This window comes from Hemicordylus capensis, chromosome 2 (genome assembly GCF_027244095.1).
Source record: "Hemicordylus capensis ecotype Gifberg chromosome 2, rHemCap1.1.pri, whole genome shotgun sequence".
Lineage (NCBI taxonomy): Eukaryota > Metazoa > Chordata > Lepidosauria > Squamata > Cordylidae > Hemicordylus > Hemicordylus capensis.
In genome coordinates this window covers 171244256-171265560 of record NC_069658.1, presented here as the reverse complement: position 1 = coordinate 171265560, position 21305 = coordinate 171244256, and the positions used below count along the sequence as shown (strand labels likewise).

General features: G+C 44.5%; 1 protein-coding gene across 8 annotated transcripts in view; it reads left to right on the top strand.

Annotated features, from left to right (window-relative positions):
• Positions 1 to 21305, top strand: part of LOC128345901 (alpha-2-macroglobulin-like protein 1) — a 137573-nt gene that overhangs the window by 93440 nt on the left and 22828 nt on the right. For 7 of the 8 annotated variants that reach the window (XM_053298535.1, XM_053298536.1, XM_053298542.1 and 4 more), the window contains 8 exons: positions 1592 to 1675; positions 3612 to 3788; positions 8411 to 8492; positions 9457 to 9613; positions 13571 to 13642; positions 14703 to 14865; positions 18868 to 19028; positions 20134 to 20349. In XM_053298535.1, the coding sequence (XP_053154510.1) occupies positions 1592 to 1675; positions 3612 to 3788; positions 8411 to 8492; positions 9457 to 9613; positions 13571 to 13642; positions 14703 to 14865; positions 18868 to 19028; positions 20134 to 20349 (1112 nt within the window). The remainder of the gene's footprint in view (positions 1 to 1591; positions 1676 to 3611; positions 3789 to 8410; positions 8493 to 9456; positions 9614 to 13570; positions 13643 to 14702; positions 14866 to 18867; positions 19029 to 20133; positions 20350 to 21305) is intronic. The other variant, XM_053298538.1, reaches the window with a different exon arrangement.

Below are 21305 nucleotides of genomic sequence, written 5' to 3'. Positions count from 1 at the left end.
TTGATTCGGTTCGGATTCGGATGTAATCCGAATCTGAATCTGAATCAATTCGGGGGGGTACAAGGGGGCCCAGGGGCAAAATTTTGGGGTGGGGTGGTAGTGCCCAATGGGTAGAGTCTACCACCCCAATTTCAGGGGGATTGGGCAAAATCCTGATTTTTGGTGAATTTTTAAAGTTTTAGTGACTTTGGGGCAGTTCGGGGGCATAGCATGGGATCTGGGCAAAAGGAGTGGGGTGGGGTGGTAGTGCCTAATGGGTGCAGGCTACCACCCCAATTTCAGGGGGATTGGGCAAAGGGCTGATTTTTGGTAAATTTCTGAAAATTTCATGTCTTTGGGGCAGATTGGGGCATATTGGGGCAGAAAGTGGGGCCTGGGGCAGAATAGTGGGGTGGGATGGTAGTGCCTAATGGGTGGAGGCTACCACCCCAATTTCAGGGGGTTTGGACAAAGGGCTGATTTTTTGAGAATTTTTGAAGTTTTAGTGACTTTGGGGCAGTTTGGGGGCAGAAAGTGGATCTGCCCCAAAATAGTGGGGTGGGGTGGTAGTGCCTAATGGGTGGAGGCTACCACTCCAATTTCAGGGGGATTGGGCATAGGGCTGATTTTTTGAGAATTTTTGAAGTTTGGGTGTCTTTGGGGCAGATTGGGGGCAGAAAGTGGATCTGCCCCAAAGGAGTGGGGTGGGCTGGTAGATAGTGCCTAATGGGTGGAGGCTACCACCCAGCCCCAATTTAAGAGTGATTGGGCAGAGGGGTGAATTATGGTGAATTTATTTGTATGAGGTTTGTCTTCATAAGGTGAAGTGTGCTAAAGTGATTACTTCCTCATATTATTCATAGTAAAGGAAAGTGTGAAAAAGTGAAAGTGGGGTCATGAGAGTTGTTTAATTGAAAAATATCTCATTTGCTATGATAGAATGAGAATTCACACCTCAAAATTCACCAAAAATCAACCGTGAACCGAATCACCCGAATTTTTCGTGCCCGAAATTCGGGTGATTCGGCTCGTGCCCGAAAAATATCGGGGGACATCGGGGGTGATTCGGTTCAGCCCCGAATCACCCGAAATTGTTCGTTTTGGGCAAGGATCGTTCTGTGCCCGAAATTTTTTGCACATCCCTAGTGAGCACTCCCTTAACCCGGGCTTGCTGCTTCCAGCCTGGCCGCACACAGAGAGGGGCGCCTATTCCCCCCCCATCTCTTCCCCCCGCCCCGTCTCTTGGGGGAATCCCCCAATACATTGCGCATGTCACGCAGTGCATTGTATGATTCCTGGAGACTGGGACAGCGAGCCTCTGTTTACTAGAACCTGGCCTCTGTTTACTAGAACTGCCAGGAACAGCGTGGAGAATCATCCATGCTGCTCCTGGCAGCACTGGCTGTTTGAGCACGCACCTTGAGTGCCACCCGAGCTGTGAGCAGTCACCTGGGGGAAGGTAGCTTGAACCCTGCTTCCCTCCCCACACCTGGCCCAGTCATGTGAACACCCCCATTGTGTGCTGATGTATGTGAATTGCCCTGATAACTTGGAAGAAAACTCTGATTAGTTTAATAAATTGTATCAATTCCTGAGTTTATATCTTTTTCAGGGGGCCCAGTGCTGGAAGATGTTTCCCTCAAATTGCCTGAAGCTGTTGTGAAAGATTCTAGCCGAGCCACCATCTCTGTCATTGGTAATGGAATGTGTCTTGGTTTCCAAATAATGGTTAGGCCAACAGTCTCATTCCCGGACACATAATAGCAATAGCAATAGCAATAGCAATAGCAATAGCAATAGCACTTACATTTATATACCGCTCTATAGCTGGAAGCTCTCTAAGCGGTTTACAATGATTTAGCATATTGCCCCCCAACATTCTGGGTACTCATTTTACCAACCTTGGAAGGATGGAAGGCTGAGCCAACCTTGAGCCCTTGGTCAGGATCGAACTTGCAACCTTCTGGTTACAGGGCGGCAGTTTTACCACTGCGCCACCAGGGGCTCTTATAAGAGAGGAGAGACCCTTACAGTTCCTTACAGACCCTTACATAAGAGAGGAGAACCCTTACAGTTAGTGCATCTGGGGCATTGCGGCAGATGATTTTACCCCTGACCCATGCACTTTTGCCTAAATGTCTAAAAAAATATCCTACTTGTATCTATAATCAGGAACCTCTTTGACCTGGGGTCTCTATGCACCTATAAGTGTATGTATCGAGGCTCCTCTCCAGACATTTAAACAAAAGTGTAGATTGGGACGGAGCCATCTGCTGCAATGCTATTCCATGTATGCTCATTGTATTCAGAATGTTTGCCAGGCAATGAGGAGGCTTCACTTCGGACCTGGAACACTGCCAGTTCCCCTGCTGGCGCAGTTTGGGCTCTCTCCTTACAGGGCAATAGCCTGCTCACTCAAAGCAGCTCCCTTTAGCAGCTCACTCTTCAACTTTCTTTTTTCTTCCGTGTGGAGTGCCTCCAAGATAACTGCCTGGCTATGACTATACACCACTTTTTATATTGATGGCCTCTGTATAACTGTTAGTAATAATACTAATGCTCTTCCTTTCCCAAAATTGGATAAAAAGTTGATTTACCTGTTTGCATATATCACAGTTTGTACTGGGGGGGGGGGAACAAAAGAGAGCCTATAGATAAGCTAACTCAGTCAACCTTCAGCATAATGGCTGAGAGCAGGATTGACACAACGAGCTCATACACACAAGTGTTTTTGGGCGGGGATGGTGGGCAGGGGGGCAAGGCAGGGTTTCCACCTAACTTCCCCCCAGGATGGAAGGTAGGTGAATCCTAACCATCTGGCCCATCTTGGGTGCACCGCCGCATGCCCACATGACCCACGCTGCTCCATGCAGTGCAGATTGCTGGAGGCTGGGGTCTCATTTTCCTGGCCTCCAGGAATCCCTCAGTGCACTGCATGAGGAATGTGGTGCATGGGGGCATTCTTCCAGGAGTTGGGCGCTCTAGGCCCCCAACCCTGTGTGTGCTCGAGCTGCATGCAGCCTGAGCATGCACACCACCCCGGCATTCTTAACCCTGGGTTAACCCTTAACCCTGGCTAAAGGCTAGGGCAGAAAGTAGGGCTAAGTGGAGCAGTAGTGCCGGGATCAGTAGCGATCTCAGCACTCCACATAAACAGCCTAACTCAGGCTAGGGTTAGGCTGCTCATGTGGATGGCCTTAATAATTCTGTCTGCACACACAGTTATATTGCATTAAAATATAGTGAGACACTTTCTTTTACCACAAAGCAGAATAATTTTGACGGCTTCAGTGATGTCTCCACCAGTGTTCAGATATTTTCTGAACTCCAGAGTCTGTGAATACCAAATATTTTCACTGAATGCTATGCAGCTGTCAAAAAGCATTTCTCCTCAGACACAATCATATTCTTGCTTTGTACATTTTGACAAATGATGGCACCTTGGTTGTTGTGAAGACTTGACATTAAAACAATTAATTTCTCACTGGATTATCTTACTGGATCTAGTTCCATAAGAAACTAGACGTTCACATGACATTACTGACTTTACTCCTCCTCAGGAGTTTGGAAACAGATACTATCATCCAGTGTTCTGACTTCATTTTTTCTTCTTCTATTTTGACAACACCCAGGGGACATAATGGGTACTGCACTCCAGAATATTGACCAATTGCTTCAGATGCCCTTTGGTTGCGGTGAGCAAAACATGGTCAAGTTTGTTCCCAATATCTTTATCCTCCGGTATTTGGAAAAGACCAACCAGTCAACTCCAGAGAATAAGCAGAAGGCGATTGAATACATGAAGAATGGTGAGCAGGACCTCCCTTCTTCTTGGAATGCTCTTTAAGTCAGGGGTTCCTTTCTCAAACATTTATTTGAGATGAAACTCCATGCTGCTGAGTTAGTCAAGTTATTGGAGATAATTGTTTGAACAAACAGATGGAATAGTCTGGTTCCCTCTGAGTGACTTTTTTGTTTTCATTTTAAAATATATTCACCACTTTTCTGTTTGGTAGGAAGCAATCAAAGTGACTCGCAACAAAAAGAAAGCAAACACACACAAACAAACCATACAATGAAATCATCCTAAACATCCCATCCTTGAAATGCTAAATTCAAGGCCTAAGTGTTAAAATTTGAAATGTGGGCAAATCTCAAATATTTGGTCTTCTTCTTCCTCCTCTTCCTCTTATTTATAAATGAAGCATTATAATGAAGCATTATTTTCAAACATCCAATTTTCTTTACAAATAAAAGTTTGCTAGTTCTGGAAGAAAATAGCAAAAACAAAACAAGGTAAAATTTGATAACACAATGACGCTCTTCTCACAATTAGTGAGAAGAGCTTAAGTCGGGTCTGTGGGGAGAGTGGGCTAAGCCCGCTCTCCCTGAAGATGATCAAGCCTGCAGCTCTGGGTGGCTGGATCCAGGGGGTGCTGGGGCCCCTGGAAGTTCCAGGATGCCCTGTGTGAGTGCATGGGGCATTCTGGAGAGACTCCCGAGCCCGGGAGGCTGCTTGCAGCCTCCTGGTCAGGGGTCTGCTTGTGTGTCACTGCACACCGCGGCAACACACGAGCAAAAACAGGAGGTTAACGGAGCTCTCGCCCTGTTAACTTCGTCTTAGGGGAAGGGTATTTAGGGCAGTTAGCTGCCAGGAGCCACACAGTTCCCATTGCAGCACATGATCGCCCCAAAATGGGCTAGGCTCCCTTAGCCCGCTTTTGGGCGATCATGAGAATCGACACAATGTATTATTTTATTCCTTGGTTTTACAGTTTTCAGGTTGTTTTGCTTTAGAGTACACCCACCATAAATCAATTCAAGTAAAGCAAAGATAGTTATGGCAGCTCCAACTTGCATTTTGGGTGGTATAAAAATATGTTAAATAAATAAATAAATAAAATAAACTTCAAAAAACAGGAAAATTCAATAGCCCATATTCCTGCGCTTGGGGTATGAGACCTGATGCTCAGTTTGATATATCGAACCAGCCTATAAAATCATAACTGGGTATTGGTGTTATCACAACGTTTAAGAAGAATTTTGTATGTGCCTCTGAGTGTATGGTGTGTTAACGCAACAGGCAACAACTACCCTCAGCACAATTATTTTATTTTATTTTATTTTATTTATACATTTATATCCTGCTCTTCCTCCAAGGAGCCCAGAGTCTACAGAGCCTACATACTTACGTTTCTCCTCACAACAACCCTGTGAAGTAGGTTAGGCTGAGAGAGAAGTGACTGGCCCAGAGTCACCCAGCTAGTATCATGGCTGAATGGAGATTTGAACTCAGGGTTCCCTGGTCCTAGTTCAGCACTACACCATGACATCACATCACCAAATGTATTTTGCTAAATTAAGTTTACTAAATGTTTTTTGCTTTAGTTGAAATGGAGGATCCATTTGTTCCATACTTAATATACATGTGTTCAGCACAAGGAAAGTAAAAATACTGTTTTAGCATTGCCAGGTGTAATAAGAAGGCAGACATGACTGCTTGGGTTTAAAACAAACAGCAACTTTATTTGCCAAACATCCCCCCCCCAAAAAAAGAGTGGCTTGTTTTAGATAGGGTTCAAGAGTACTTTAACTACTGTTTTGTGTTTCATCACATAACAAGGACGACCTATGTTCTTATTCTATGGAAAACATTCACTTACTGTATTATACTGACTGATAGCTGTGCTCTGGTTACCTTTTATGTGTCTTTTTAGTGTTTAATAAATATATATTAGCATGGTAACACTACAAGGAACTTGGAAAATATTGGGTTTCACCCCTGCAAATGTTTGCATCATTTGCATGCACTTGGATTTTTTTTTTTAACTTTCCCAAACTACAGCATGGTAGTGTAGTAGAGCTATGTATGCAATTCGATTAGACCTCAGATCAATTTGGGTTGAATTGGGGGCGATTCAGCCTCAGATGAAATTGCCCTCAAAATAAAGGGCCTGATTTGGGGTTGAAGAGAATCACCCCGATTTGAACCAAATAGATTCTTCGAGAACCATTTTGAGGCCTGTTTTTCCAGGAAGAGCTGGTTTACCAATTGAAGTTGGTGGGTAGACCAGCCTTCTGCTCCGTATGTAGCACATCTGTCTGCCTCGGAGGACTGGTAGACCCCAGGTAGACCAGTCCTCTGAGGCAGGCAGAAGCACCTAGTCCAGAGTGGAGGTTTAGTCTACCTGCCAACCCCAACTGGTAGACCAGCTCTCCCTGGGAAATTGTGCCATTTTGAGGCCTGCTTTTCCAGCTCTCCCTAGAAAAACTGGCCTCAAAATGGCTCCCTTCACTCCAGTCAGCTAAGCTGTGGGGTTTCCCTTCCCTTTCTCTCTGCTCAGAAACATTCTATAGCATACTCATGGCTGACTGTAACTGAGTGCATGCAACTCGCTGCATACTATAGAATCTAATGAGAGTGGTTCTGAATTTGTAGAAATTCAGAACATTTCAGCCATTCAGTTTCAGCATATATTTTCTGATAACAACATCCTTAGCTGTTGAATGTATTCACTCACATTAAAAGGATAGATGCTGTTGATTACTGTTTATTGATTCCAAGATCCCTGTCTAAAATATTTTTGTTTTCATTTAATTTATACCCGAGAGAGACTGTTGATTATCTTTACTGTTTCCTTTTAAAAACATAGAGAAGAGACTACATTAACGTAATATCATCTGAATATAAATTCAGAGTTCTCATTTTTAACCAAAATGCTATAATAAACCTTTTGATACGGTGAACCCCTAAAATAATATATAAATGTACATGTCTCCACCCCTGCATGCATGGAGGCCAACTGGGCGGGAGGTGGGAGTCTCCCTACAGGATGCTGGAGCATACTGGGAACTGTATGTAGAGCATACTGGGAACTGGCTGTGGGTGTTTGCTGCCTTTTAACATTGCATTTTCCCACTCTCACCGACTCCACTGGAGTGGTGCATGCTGGCCACTACTGATCCCATGATTAAAGCTAAAGTTTTGATTATACAGAGATAAATTTGATGTTCAGAAAACCTGTGGTTTAAGACTCTCTCCTTCCTAGATAAGCCTGACAGAGTACTAGGGATGTGCACAGAACTGGCGAAGGCAAGTTTGATAGCAGCGGGATGGCTTAAAGGGAGGGGGTGGGTGCGCTTACTCCTTCACAACGTTTCCCCCACCGCCAAACGAGTCCTTAAGAGCCCATCTGGGAGGCAGCATACCTCCCTGCCACCCCATGCCACTGTTTACCAGATGTACCTGGAAGTAGGAACGTCAACTGTGTGCGTCACTCACACATGCACGTGACATACGCACATGTGAGCAATGTGTGCATACAAGCAATGCACACAGTCGCTGTTCCTACTTCCGTAAAAGGGCCTCCGAACCAGTTTGTGCACATCCCTACAGAGTATGTCAGCAGGGGCATAGCAAGGTTGTAGTGGGCCCAGAGACAAGATTTTAAAATGCACCCCACTCCACCTAAGCTCAGCTCATAAAGTAAAGAAATCTTATATGAGGCTGAATAGTGGTAACAAAAAGCAACAGAACATCATCCTAAATGATTTTTTAAAAGGTTTTGTAAATTGTGGACAATGCAAGTCAGTGAATGGTACTAGAGAAAGACATGCTGTTCTGGTAGCTCCAGCTCTTAACACTCACATTAATTTTGGAGGATGAATACAACTGAAGGAAGCCTGGGCAGGTGCGTGGCTGGGGGAGTCAGTCATGTGACTTGCCTCTGGGGGGCACCCCAAGGCAGTGGGCCCCCAGACAACTGTCTCCCCTTGCCCTATTATAGTTACGCCCCTGTATGTCAGTAATTTTCACTAAAATATGAGATAGATATATGATAAGCAGATAAAAGTTGGACAAAAGGGGGTCAATTTTCAGCACTTTTTAATATGCTTTAGCTGTGGCAATGTTCAGCAGATTGCTTTGAAATTAGGCACATTTGTAATTCTCATCAAGTAGATCACACATGCCAAGTTTCAGGTCATAAGCTCAACAGTTGCCATAAGCAATAGAATTTTGAAACCTATCATGGCAGAATTTGTTTTTTGGCTGCTGCATGCCTTGCTCTTTATAGTAGCAACTGCTAAAAGGTCTGATTCATAGGATGTCATGAAGGGAATCAGTATTTTCATATCTTTTTCAGTCCTTTGTATTCCGCTTGCTCAGTTGTAAACTGCCTAGTGATGCATGATTTGGGCGGCATAGAAATATTTTAAATAAATTAAATAAATTTAATTTAATTAATTAATCCAAAATCCAGACCTGCTGGCCTCTGGACTACTCTTTCCCAGTTATCCAATATGTTCAGTTACTGGAATATGTTCAGAGGTGAACATTGGAACCTCTGGGGTAAAACTCATTCACTTCTCAGATTCAGCTCATTAAAATGGCACAGTGCCAGCTCAGAACTGATAGCACTTTTTTTTCCAGGTTACCAGCGCCAGCTCCTCTATAAACATGATGATGGCTCCTACAGTGCCTTTGGGAAGCGTGATGATGAAGGGAATACTTGGTGAGGGACCAAATAATCCTGGAAGGGATACTAGTTACACCACTTCCAACTTATACCAACTGAATATTAACCTAACAAAGTTGGGATCCTACTATGTTACACAACTATGCACAGCTAGGAGGAGAAGAGAAGGTCTGGGGGTGGGGGAAGAGAGGTGCAACCCTGCCAGCCACTCCCCTGTCATGCTTGTCAACCCCAGCAGCATGTACCAAACGTGGGGTGGTTTGCCAGTGATGCCCCCACATAGGTTGGCAACCTCACAAAAATCAGCTCCCACTGGAAATTGTTGCTGGTCATGCTGCAGGCTTCCACTGGGGTCTGCATGGCCATGGATGTACGATCAGGTCCTCTGCATCAGCTGGAGGGTTGCCTGTAGGAGACACAGAGAGTAAAGGGAGACACAGAGAGTAACTTGCTTGATCAGTGGTAGCAGCACATGATATTTGGACCTGATACCATGGTCCTACCAGAGTGCCCTTCTTGGTCCAATCCTTAACCCCCCTGCCCACTGTTGTGGGAGAGAGTACAGTGACTAAAGCAATACCTTTCCCTTCCCTGTGGGGAATTGCATTTTGTGGGCATGCAGTTACTATTTTTCTCCTTGAGACCAGGCTACAATCCTGATAAACAAATGGTTCTTGAATGTAGAACCAGGAGTAGCTGGAGTGGAGTTCACCATTTGCCATGAGAGAGCATACTTACCTTAGGTCTCTTATGTGGAAGACACTATGACTGTTGAGGAAGAGAGGAATGGTTAGCCAGCATTGTTTAGTCAAGGCACAGCAGAAAGGTGGGAAAACATGATAGACATTTGAAGCATTCATACAGGGATGCGTAGTACCACCCTCCCCCTTGTTTGTCCAGGATGCATTGTTGGAGTAATGGAGTGGAAGTGCCAGCTGTGTGTTCATGTGTAGGGCTGCTTGTCCTTCACCATTTCCTCTTTCTTCCGTTCCCTTGACAGGCTGACAGCTTTTGTGGTTAAGGCTTTTGGCCAGGCAAAGTCCCATATCTTTGTTGATGAAAAACCCATTCAGGATGCTGTACACTGGTTGGGGCAGCACCAGGGTCCCTCTGGCTGCTTCCAAAGTGTGGGAAGGCTCTTCAACAATGCCCTGAAGGTATGGATGCTATGAATTAGATAGCACATAGATACTGCTACATATTCTGCTGCTACTACCACCACTACCTGAACTACTATTACTAATTATAATGAACTACCTTACAGGGCTCTTGTAAGGATTAATGTAATAATGTGTTTGATGCACTTCGAACATAACACACTATAGTATTATAAAATCCAATCGTAGTAAATAGTAGAGATGTTCTAAATACTCCTTGTGAAAATGTCCCTGGGTGAGAGAGGTACCTTGAGTTAACATTTGCCACCTTTTAAAGTGTGGGTTAAACCCAGGGATATATCTGCCTGACAAGATCTTTGTCACGATCTCTAGTTCATACACAGTGAACTAGTGCTGTAGCCTCCTGGTGGAATTTTCAAACTCCTTGAGGTGCTTCCCCTCTGCCACCGCACACAGTGCGATTAATTTGGCCAGACGCATAGCTAGCAGAGAGTCGAATCCTGTTTGCCCCTCTCCCTGACAGCCCCTTGTGCACACCAGCCACATCTCTGCATGTGTTATCACACGCAGGGGGCATGGCCAACACCTGGAAGGGCCAGTGCAGCCCTCCAGAGCTCATTTCCCAGCCAGCTTTGTTGCTGGCTGGGTGTCATCTTTGTTGCTCAGAATGAGGGAGAAAACTAAGACGATACCCAACCAACAAAGCTAGCAAAGAAATGAGGTCATGTGCACTTCTGGGAATGTGTGTGCACACCTTGGAACGCGTGTGCTTACCTGGGAACTCGTATTTGGAGTACTGCATACAGTTCTGGTCACCATATCTTAAGAAGGACATTGTAGAAATGGAAAAGGTGCAGAAGAGGGCAACCAAAATGATCAGGGGCCTAGAGCACCTTCCTTATGAGGCACGGCTACAACACCAAGGACGTCTTAGTTTAGAAAAATGACAACTAAGTGGAGACATGATTGATTGATTGATTGATTGATTGATTAAGTGCCATCAAGTCGGTGTCGACTCCTAGCGACGACATAGGTAGATTCTCTCCAGGATGATCTGTCTTCAACTTGGCCTTTAAGGTCTCTCAGTGGTGCATTCATTGCTGTCGTAGCTGAGTCCATCCATGATAGAGGTCTATAAAATCATGCATTGTGTGGAGAAGGTTAATAGAGAATTTTTTTCCTCCCTTGCGCATAATACTGGAACCAGAGGTCATCCCATGAAACTGATTGCCAAGAAATTTAGGACCGACAAAAGGAAGTACTTTTTCAAACAATGCATAATCAACCTATGGAATTCACTTATGGAATGGAATGTCACCTATGCAGCAACCTGGATGGTTTTAAGAGGGGTTTAGATAAATTCATGGAGGACAGGTCTATCAATGGCTACTAGACTGAGGGCTTTAGGCCACCTTCAGCCTCAGAGGCAAGATGCCTCTAAATACCAGTTGCAGGGGAGTAACAGCAGGAGAGAGGGCAGGCACATACCACTTGTCTGTGGGCTTCCCAGAGGCATCTGGTGGGCCACTGTGTGAAACAGGATGCTGGACTACATAGGCCTTGGGCCTGATACAGCAGGGCTTTTCTTACGTTCTTAAGGAGAAAGTTAAGAGACAACCAATATCAAGACAAAGATTCTCTCATTGACTAGTTAAATTGGCAACTTTGATGTATAATATCCAAATGATAAAGCCCTACACATTAAGCACAGTAGAACATGTGAATCTCAACATCCACAGCACATCTGTCTGGAATTCAAATAGCAGTCATTTGTAAGGCAGCAAGATTGTCATTGGACTTGCTTTCATTAAGCACTATGCAATGGTCAGCAGTAGAGGCTGCTTTTGAGAGAGCCGTCCTCCCAAAAAGTGCTACAGTGATATCACTGCTCCCTCCACCAGTTGAGTGAGCTTGCTGATCACCCACTATTGTGAATGAACTATGGATCACAAGAAAGCTAAACAGGTTGCTGCTTACTAGGGATTTGTGAGCCGGCTCGAGGTTGAACTGGCTCACACTCAAGCCAGACCGGGCCAGGTTCAGGGCCAATTCAGGGTTGGCCACCAGGCCAGTCTGGGGCTGGTTGAGGGTTGATTTTTTAAAGAAAAAAATGGCAGACACTGCCATTGTGGGACCTTAGGGGGGTGCTGCCATGACCATGGCAGGGTCTTCTGCACAGTGGCACTCTAACCCCCAGACCTTGGGGCCCTGGTCCGTGGCCTCCAAGGCCTAGGGAGGCCTCCAAATGGCCAGGAAGGCATCCTTCTGCCACCCCACGCTCGCACCCACGCTGTACCTCTGTGAGTTTTTTTTGCTTAATTTAATTTAATTTAATTTAATTTAATTTAATTTAATTTAATTTAATTTAATTTAATTTAATTTAATTTAAACCACCATGTTCACAGTCGAGAGGTGGGCTGGGGGAGTTAGCCGAGCAGGCCTCGCCCCCCCCTCCCCTCCCCCTGCCAGCCAGAGCAACTGCTGGCCCTGTCTGTTCGGCCCAGTTGCTCTTGATAACTGCGAGGCACTCCAGCGCGTCTGCACAATTGAAATAGATCACCGCAAGCCGACGACGTCATGGGCTTGCAACTATCTATTTCAACTGCGCAGGTGCTCTGAAGTGTCTCGCAGTTATCAAGAGCTGCTGGGCCGAAAAGACAGGCTCAGTGGTCGCTCCGGCCACTGGCGCTGGTGGGGGGAGGCGAGGCCTGCTTGGCTCACCCCCTGGCCCACCCCCTCGACTGTGCACATGGCAGCTTAAATTAAGCAAAAAACCCCACAGAGGTACATCTTGGTGGGGCAGCAGCAAGGCGGGTGCGGGATGGCTGAAGAAGGCCCCACAAAATCAGATTTGGGGGGCCTTGCAGAGGGGTGGGCCTTGTGGCGGGAGCAGTTCGGGCGTCCCAATTACCTAGGTGTGCCCCTGTTTCTACAGTTCCCCCTCCCCCGTCAGCATCCACCAGTCTCAAATGGCCTGTTTGGGGCTGTGTTCAGTTTGTTTGCGGGCCATTTTCGGCCTGTTTCAGGCCCCTCTGCGCTGGCGACAGCCATTTTGGAGGCCACCACGCATGCATAGTGGCCATCTGTGTGGCCGTGTCATGACCCAGCCACACAGATGTCCAGTGTATGCATTTTGTGTATGTTTATGTATTTGTATGTTTACAAAAATTATGCATTTTTGTGCATTGTTTACGTTACATTATGCATTTTGTGTATGTTACATTACAGTGTATGTATTTTGGAGGCACAATGGCCTCCAAAATGGCCACTGCCAGTGTAGAGAGGCCCCAAGCTGGCTGAAAATGGCCGAAAATTGGCCATTTGAGACGGGGGAGGTCGGTGGTGCGAGGGGGAACTGCAGGAGATCTCTCCTGCAGCCACAACAGCAACTCCCCAACAGCAACCCCCCCCCATGGCAGAAAGTCGGCCATTAAAAAACAATGTTTTTGTTCCCCCTGCCCCCAAGCTGGGCCCAAACCAGTGCGGACTCCAGCTGGACTGGTCCCAGCTCTAGTGTGCACAAAACCGGACTGGACCCGGTTTGGTTCGAGTCTGGTCTGACTCAAACCGAACTGGGTTTTCTGGTTTTGTGTACACCCCTACTGCTTACCTGTAACTATTGAGCTTTCATTCGCATGACCTGCCCAGCCTCCCCACTGCAGTACTGTGACCTTACCAGTCTCACACACCTTACACAATTGCATAAGAGATTATTGTCACTTAGAAGAGTTTATTCAGGAAATGTTAGAACTGCCATGTGCACGAGGGGCAGAGTGGCAGCACCTCAAGGAGCTTGAGTACAACCCCACTATTGTGAATCAGCATGGGTCACTCAGATCACTCAGATCAATAGTTACAGGTAAGCAACCTGTTTTATTTATACTTTAAAATAGCCACGTACTTCAAGCTAGATAATTATCTTCTGAACTACAATGAAATTAGATCTCACATCTTTCTGGCTTGGCTTCTCTCCTGTGTCTTTCCTGTCATCCATAGGGTGGTGTGGACAATGAGCTTTCTCTGACGGCTTATGTTACTGCCTCACTCCTAGAGCTCCATCAGAATAATGTAAGTTGACTGTTCCCCAAAGTTACGGGGCTTCCCCAATCCTTTATTAATCCAGGTTCTAAAGAATGTCCTTTTCAAATAAGCCTAGTTAGCAGAAGCTGTATGCTTTCCGAGCAGACAATTGACTCATGATACCCCTTATATGGACGGAATACCTACATAGTGGATGCCCATTGTCGTCATTGATATAGGAAAGACTCTGGGAGATGGATTTCTGACTGCTAATATGTTTATTTGGATTTCTTGACTACCCTATCGCAGGTGTTCTGTGAAATGAACAGTAATTTTAGTTTCCTCTGTGGATCCATGTACCTTTTGAAGGGATATCTTCAACAACAATAACAAGCACATAAATTGAATCAGGAAGAGAAGATAGGGCAGGAGCAGGAAGCAGGGAAAATAACTTTTAAATAATTCTGGGAAAATGTACATAAATTATAGGAATTAAGTTTATTTATTGTATTATATTTGTATTCTACTCATCAGCCAAGTGGCCTGAAAAGCCACTTTTGGCTTTCAAAGTGGCCTAAAATTAAAATGCACATTTAAATTTATGATCGAAATACCTGGAGAGGGGGTTACATTGCAGAATCCTCTAATCCTTGTCAACTGATGATACGATCTAAGTTCTAGGCTCTTTCCTCCAAAAGTTTCACATGTATTTCTTCATGGTGGAAAAAAACACCACACTGGAATTGGCCCTTATGGCAAATCCGTAGTAGTTAGGTTGTGGCTGATAATGCCTTATATAGATGCTATTCCTAACATAAACAATTAGCAGGCAAAATATTTTAGATTATCTAGACAAATTGTACTGGAATGCCCATTCATATCCAGGCAGACTTTAGTGTCCTAAATATCAGCCATTTTTTTCATGTAAATACCTTACATTCACAGTACTCATCGTGGATCATCAAAAATCTTACATTCACTCTGAACTCGTCATTCAGAGTACTCGCCCTTTTATTCATTTGTCTGACTGCATGCAATCTGAAGGGAATTGGGATCACCTCCTATTTTGCATTCTAACAGAGTCATTTTTGTTGTTATTGTGTTAAAGGATACCATGGTGCATGATGCCTTACATTGCCTTAAAGCAAACTTAAGTTCTGTTCACGACGCCTACCCCAGGGCCTTGTTGGCTTACGTCTTCACTTTGGCTGGGGACACAGAGATGCGGCAACAGCTCTTGAGACTCTTAGATGAACAGGCTGACAAAACAGGTAGGAGAGACTATTTCATTCAGTGAAAACTTTGTTCTCGAGGCGTTGTTTTTCCAACTTGGTTTTGCCCTGTTCTGAGTATCAGCCCTTTGCACTGAGGATGATTGGCTGAATTCTAAATAAGATAGATAGATAGATAGATAGATAGATAGATAGATAGAGATGGCATACCACAGTTGAGAGGACAGTTCTCTGCTGCCTGGAGCCGAGGACATCTCTTATTGAGTTATCCTTCCCATGTGATCTCCGACAGGACTAATTTAAAATTATTACAAGCCTTAAGACCTGGGACAGATAACTCCACCCAGTTCTTTTAGTCCTGCTGCGCTCCTAGGCAGATCTCCATATTAACTCCTTAGATTTTGAACTTCCTCTGTTTACTTGTCTCCAACTAAGACTTCCTACTTCTTTTTTTTCCTTGTTTATCTTACCGCTCTTACTCCCTTTTTTAAAAAAAACCAACCTTTTGTATTTTCCTTCTCCTCTCTCCTTCTCCCCTCCATATGCCTATGGAGCGTCGCCAGGCTATTAGGCATATCCTTGTTCTGAGAGGAGGGAGCAGAATGGGCTTCTCATTTTCAACTAGAGCCCCAGGCTCTCCGCTTCCCGTGCCACTGCCATTAACGGTCACATTGCACAATCTATCTGAAATGGAGGATGCTGGACCGGGTCTCTCCCGAGCTACAAGGAAGGATGCCAGACCAGGTCCTTCCCAAACAGCCCGCAAAACTCGGAGCTCCACCAGAGCTCAAGGGGGCATGGAGCCGGTCAGTGTGGACCAGGCATCTGCCTCACCCCTGCCGAGCTCAGAGCAGCAGACACGCACCATTCCTGCTCTGCACACCAAGGCTCTGCTGCTTTGGCGAGAACGTCGGGAGCCGCCACTGCTCAAACCCACGCCTCTCCATCTTCAACTTTGTTGGCCATGGACTGCCAGGGAGCCAGAACAGGGCAATCAATTCCTCAGAGGGCTCTGGAGGGGAATCTCCCAATCCTACTCCTAATATGCCAATACCTGTTAACGGAGAATGCAGGAGAAATAAGTGCTAATACTATAATTCAACGTACTATTCCTGTGGATATCCCAAATGACTTGAATGTTTCCATTATACCTGTGGAGACTCTGCCTGGAGACCCAGGGCTGGATCCACTGGAAAAAGAGGAGGGGGAATGGTCTGATGACCAGGAAAACCCAGCATCTACCTTGTCACAACACTTATTCTCCCAGAAGGATTTTGCACCTCTTGTGAGCAGGACCATTAATGCTTTGGGACTTCAACTCACGGTACCTACAGAGTAGCCCCTCCTACAAAAGGAACCCCTGTATTTCCCAAGCAGAAAAACAGAGATTTGACATTGCCTTTACCTGAACTGTTCACTGAAACAGTTAGGGAGGAATGGCTACTGGCTACATCTAACCGAAAATCGACCTGTGCATGCAAAGGAACAGGAGTGGCACAAATTGGACATACGAAGATGTCTCAAGATGTACTTAAACTGTACAGAGGGCTTTAGGTATGATAGATAGATTGATTAAGTGCCATCAAGTTGATGTTGACTCTTAGCGACCACATAGATAGATTCTCTCCAGGATGATCTGTTTTTGACTTTAAGGTCTTTCAGTGGTACATTCATTGCTGTCATAATTGAGTCCATCCACCTTGATGCTGGTCATCCTCTTCTTCTCTTTCCTGCATCTTTCCCCAGTATTATGGACTTCTCAAGGGAGCTGGGTTTTCACATAATGTGTCCAAAGTACGATAGTTTGAGCCTTGTCATTTGCGCCTTGAGTGAAAATACTGGCTTGATTTGTTCTATGATCCATTTGTTTGTTTTCCTGGCTGTCCATGGTATCCTCAAAAGTCTTCTCCAGCACCAAAGTTCAAAAGCATCAATACTTCTTCTATCTTGCTGCTTCAAAGTCCAGCTTTTGCGTCACAGGAAAAACCATTGTCAAAACGATTCGAATCCTTGTAGGTATAGACAAATCACGGCATCTAAATATCCTTTCCAAGGCCTTCATTGCAACCCTACCAAGTGCAAGTCTATTACAATTTTATTACTTTTATTGTAGCTGTGTCTATCTTATTGATGTGAGCTGCCCTGAGCAGTAGTGCACTGGAGGGGCGGGGTATAAATATTTTAAATAAATAAAATAAATAAATAGTCTGCTACGTATTTCTTGACTGCTGGATCCTTTACTGTTGATGGTCGATCCTAAAAGGCTTTAGGCATATGGAAGCTTTATTTGTGCATTTTCTTCCGGCTTCCATGGGCAATCAGACTTCAGCACCTACTATCAGCAGTTGGATGAATATCTTTGGTGTATGAGTCTTTACATCTACGTTCACCAGAGCTTATACTGGCGCATTCTACCAAAGCAGCAGCCACATCTGCTGCCTTTTAAACAAATGCTCTTGTGCAGGAGGGCTTCTTGGAAGGTGCCAGCAACTTTTACAAAGCACTGCAAGATCAATGTGTATGCTTCCTCCCAGGTTGCAATCGGTCACAGAGTGCTACAGCAGGTTCTTCCCCCAGAGTAGGCAAGGACACTCCCTCCCAGAGAGCGTTATGGCCAGAGGTATAGTATGTCCCAGTAAGATATGTCCTTGGCTCCAGGCAGCAGAGAACGGAGCATTGGTTCACTTACTGTGAAGGCTTCTTCTTGCTGCTGGAGCCGAGGACATCTCAACCCTTCCAGGCAGTGTCCTGACCTACTCCATGGAAAACCTAAACATACTATAATGTAAAAATCTCCTCATCAAATCGTTGTGGTGCCTATTGTTATTTCTGTGTTGGCCTGTTAACTGTTTCTATCGTTATTACATTCTGTGTTACTTACACATTTGGCCTAAAAGAATTGTGTGTGTGTGGGGTGGGGGCGGGGGTGGGGGGGTGGGTTATCCGTCCTGGGCTCTTAAGGCTCTTCTTTTCTATTAGTATAAAATTAGTATTAAATGGTTAGTATTATACTATTACATACTGTATATTATAGTTAGTATTGGCATAAAATGTGCCAGTCACGTGCATGTGTGCAACGTGCACAGTGAGTGCATGCGCATGTGACGGGAGCATGCACAGGCGATACTTCCAGACACTTGCGGCCAAGAACGGGGGAAGGGGCGGCAGGGAAGTATGCTGCCGCGCCATGGGTTTCACTAAAAACGGAGCGCTGGCAGGGAGAAAGTGGGGGAGGGGTAAGTGCACCCTCCCCTGCCCTTAAAGAGGCACCCACACCAGCTTCGAACCGCACCTCCACAGTTCCATGCACATCACTAATGTGAACTGTCAATTTAATCCCCTCAATTAAACATCTTGCAAATCTGCTGTGAAGCAGATTCACACTTCAGATACCCCAAGGCATGAAACCATGTGTGAATAACTCTTTGATAACCTACACAAACTTACCTTGAATAAGCCCCACTGAATTTACATGCATAAGATTGGGCAATTAGATTATGCACCTGTTTGGTTTCAAAAGGTGAAGCAGGCTTTAAATGGATCAAATATTACTTTTAAATTAAATGGAATGAGGGTTCCTCAGCTGTGCTGGAAAGGTACCATTTATGAATATTCTAGAATAAGCATGAACTAGATGACTTCCAAGGGCCCTTCCAATCCTTCCAACCCTGATATTTTTAACATTTATATTCCTATTAATTCCTATTAATTCCTATTATGTAATGTATGCAATATCACAGAGCAGTGCTGTTCTATACATTGCGCTATACAGAGATGTAAGTCACTTTGAGTTCAACGGGGCTTATTCCCAGCCAGGTAAATTGGTATAGGATTGCAGCTGGAAAAAGTGTTTATCTAGTGTCTCTAGTTCTTCTTGCTGAGTTATGCATGAGATACACAATAAGTATTATTTTATTTTGACAACACAACATGAAGGAACAAAACTCTCTACACATTATAGAGGGAACATTGGTCCACAGTGGTGGCCTGCACCTCTTTAAACAATGAAGTTGCATTCCACTCTTTCTTCCCCACTTGTAGAAGGATCCATAGCCTTTTCGGACACCGAGACAGCAGCCTATTATCTCTTGGCTGTGCTCTCCATACCAGAGGTGTCCCCTGATGAGATCAGATATGCCTCTCGGATTGTGCGTGCCCTCACCAGGCAGCAGAATGCATATGGCGGCTTTTCCTCCACACAGGTAACAAGCCAGACAGCAATTTTAGCAGTGGGGAGATATTTTTACAGAGCATATTTTGGTGTGTGGATGTTTTGTGAACCAAGCAACACAAATTTCCTCATGTGCAGGCTAAAAAGGAGGATAATATCTGCAGCAGATTATAGGGGAAAATGCGTACTCCAGCTTTGAGGAGGCCATGGCAAAGTGCCCTCCAATGTGGGTGTACCCTGGCAAGCAGCAGCACTCCTCTTTTTCTGCCACAGATGTTGAATTTTACCTAGGAGACAGTTGATACTAGGTTCCCCCCACCCCAGAGAGTTGAAAATGATAGAGGCATTGTTACTCATGGTATGCACTGCACACTCGTATTAGAGACAATAATAAGACAAATGAAAAGAGGGTGTACTTCATAGCAAACACCTCTATCATGCTATCTTCAGTGCTCTTGAAAATTATTTCTACCGCTTGCTGTTGCAGAGATGAAATATTTCAATATTTTGGAGCTGGTACAAAATTTGGAGCTGGTACAGTCAAGGCTATGTATTTCATAATAATCTCACAGATTTTAGGCAGCCTGCAATGTGGGCTAAGGGTTTCATGGCCAAATGTGGGCACGCATGTTGTGAAACAGTCATGTGAATATTTGAATATGGTTGCTGCCATACTAACCCTTTTCTCTGGAAAATATGATATTTACTCACTTTTTATGAGGAATCCATCAGTTTGCTGTGCTCTCTTTTTTCAGATTCTGGTTATTTTCTCCCTAAAAACTGCAGTTGCAATGCTTACTTGCCCAATGTAGATAGACACTGCTGGTGAGGTTTAAGATAAATGGCCGCTATGATGAAGGAAATTACTCAAACTAGTCCCATTAAAATCAAAAGGACGAGTTAGGCATTGCCTTATTTCCCTCATCACTGTTTTTTATTTATCTATCTATCATATTTTTATACCGCCTGATATGTACATCTCTAGGTTTTTTCATTGAAAACCTCCTGCCTGCAGGTGTTAATTAATGTGAGGGTTATTGCTAAATATTAACAAATCTTCCTATTTGGATGATTTCTCTCATAGCTGTGAAAATATACACACTACCACACACATCTGTTTGTTTCCTCTTTCCCAGGACACAGTGGTTGCTCTGCAGGGTCTATCCAAGTATGCAGCCTTGACATTTCAAGAGATAGAAAGCTTAAAGGTGCTGGTGAAATCCAGCCAGGATTTCCAGCATGAATTCCATGTGGACAGGCAGAATCGGCTTCTACTGCAGCTGGCTTCTCTCCCCGACATCCCTGGACAGTACAAGGTGGAGGTATCAGGGAGAGGCTGCGCGTATGTTCAGGTGAGCCATGATTATTCTCAGGAGCCATTGTGAAGCACATAATACATGAAAGGACTAACCCCAGCATCAGTATATAAAATGTGCCTTCTATCTCAAGAGGGCTGTTATGGTCAAAGCTTAGCGATTGATAAGCATTTATTACTCTTGATTTATAAATTACATAGTAATAATTCCCTCTGTGGTGGGATCACCTAATCCTATCTTTCAGATTAAATCTCTACTAGTATTGATTTTAAACAGGGATGTGTCCTAGTTCTCCTGTTATTCAATGTTTATATTAATTCACTTGTCAAGTATTTGAATAGGGCAGATATACACCTTTCCAAGCTAATAAGAAGACTAGTGTCTGTACTCCTTTATGTAGATGACACAGTTATTTTATCTTTATCAACTATTGGTCTTAGAGCATTGAAAGTGCTTTCCCAGTTTTGCTTAGAAGGTGGTTTATTAATAAATTATCAGAAAACCAAAGTAACGGTGTTTGCTAAGAGACCCAAGCTACACAACTGGAAAATTGATGGTAATATGATTGAACAGATTAAGAGCTTTATGTACTTGTGGGTGGGGTTTCAGGCTCTAGGGGGAGGAACACACTTTTAAATTATGCATACAGCACAGCCAAATACTGCTGTGATTCTGAGATTTTACCAGTTGGTGTGGATGGGCACTTTGTGCTGGCAGCTATTAAGCTGTTTTAGGCTAAATCAGTGGCTCAGCTGCTTTTCGGAGCTCAGTTGGGAACTTTGCTCCATTAGACGTTATCCAAACTATTTTTTTAAGAGCAGTTTTTCAGGTGTCAAAAGGTGTATTAAATTCATTTTCAGGTATCAAAAGGTGTATCTAATTCTGCCCTTAGGTGGAGTCTGGGGTGAATAAGGCGGGGTTCAGTGTATGGATGGCAGTATTTAAACACTGGATAAGACTCACATTTTGTCCAAGTGGGTTGCCCCCCACCT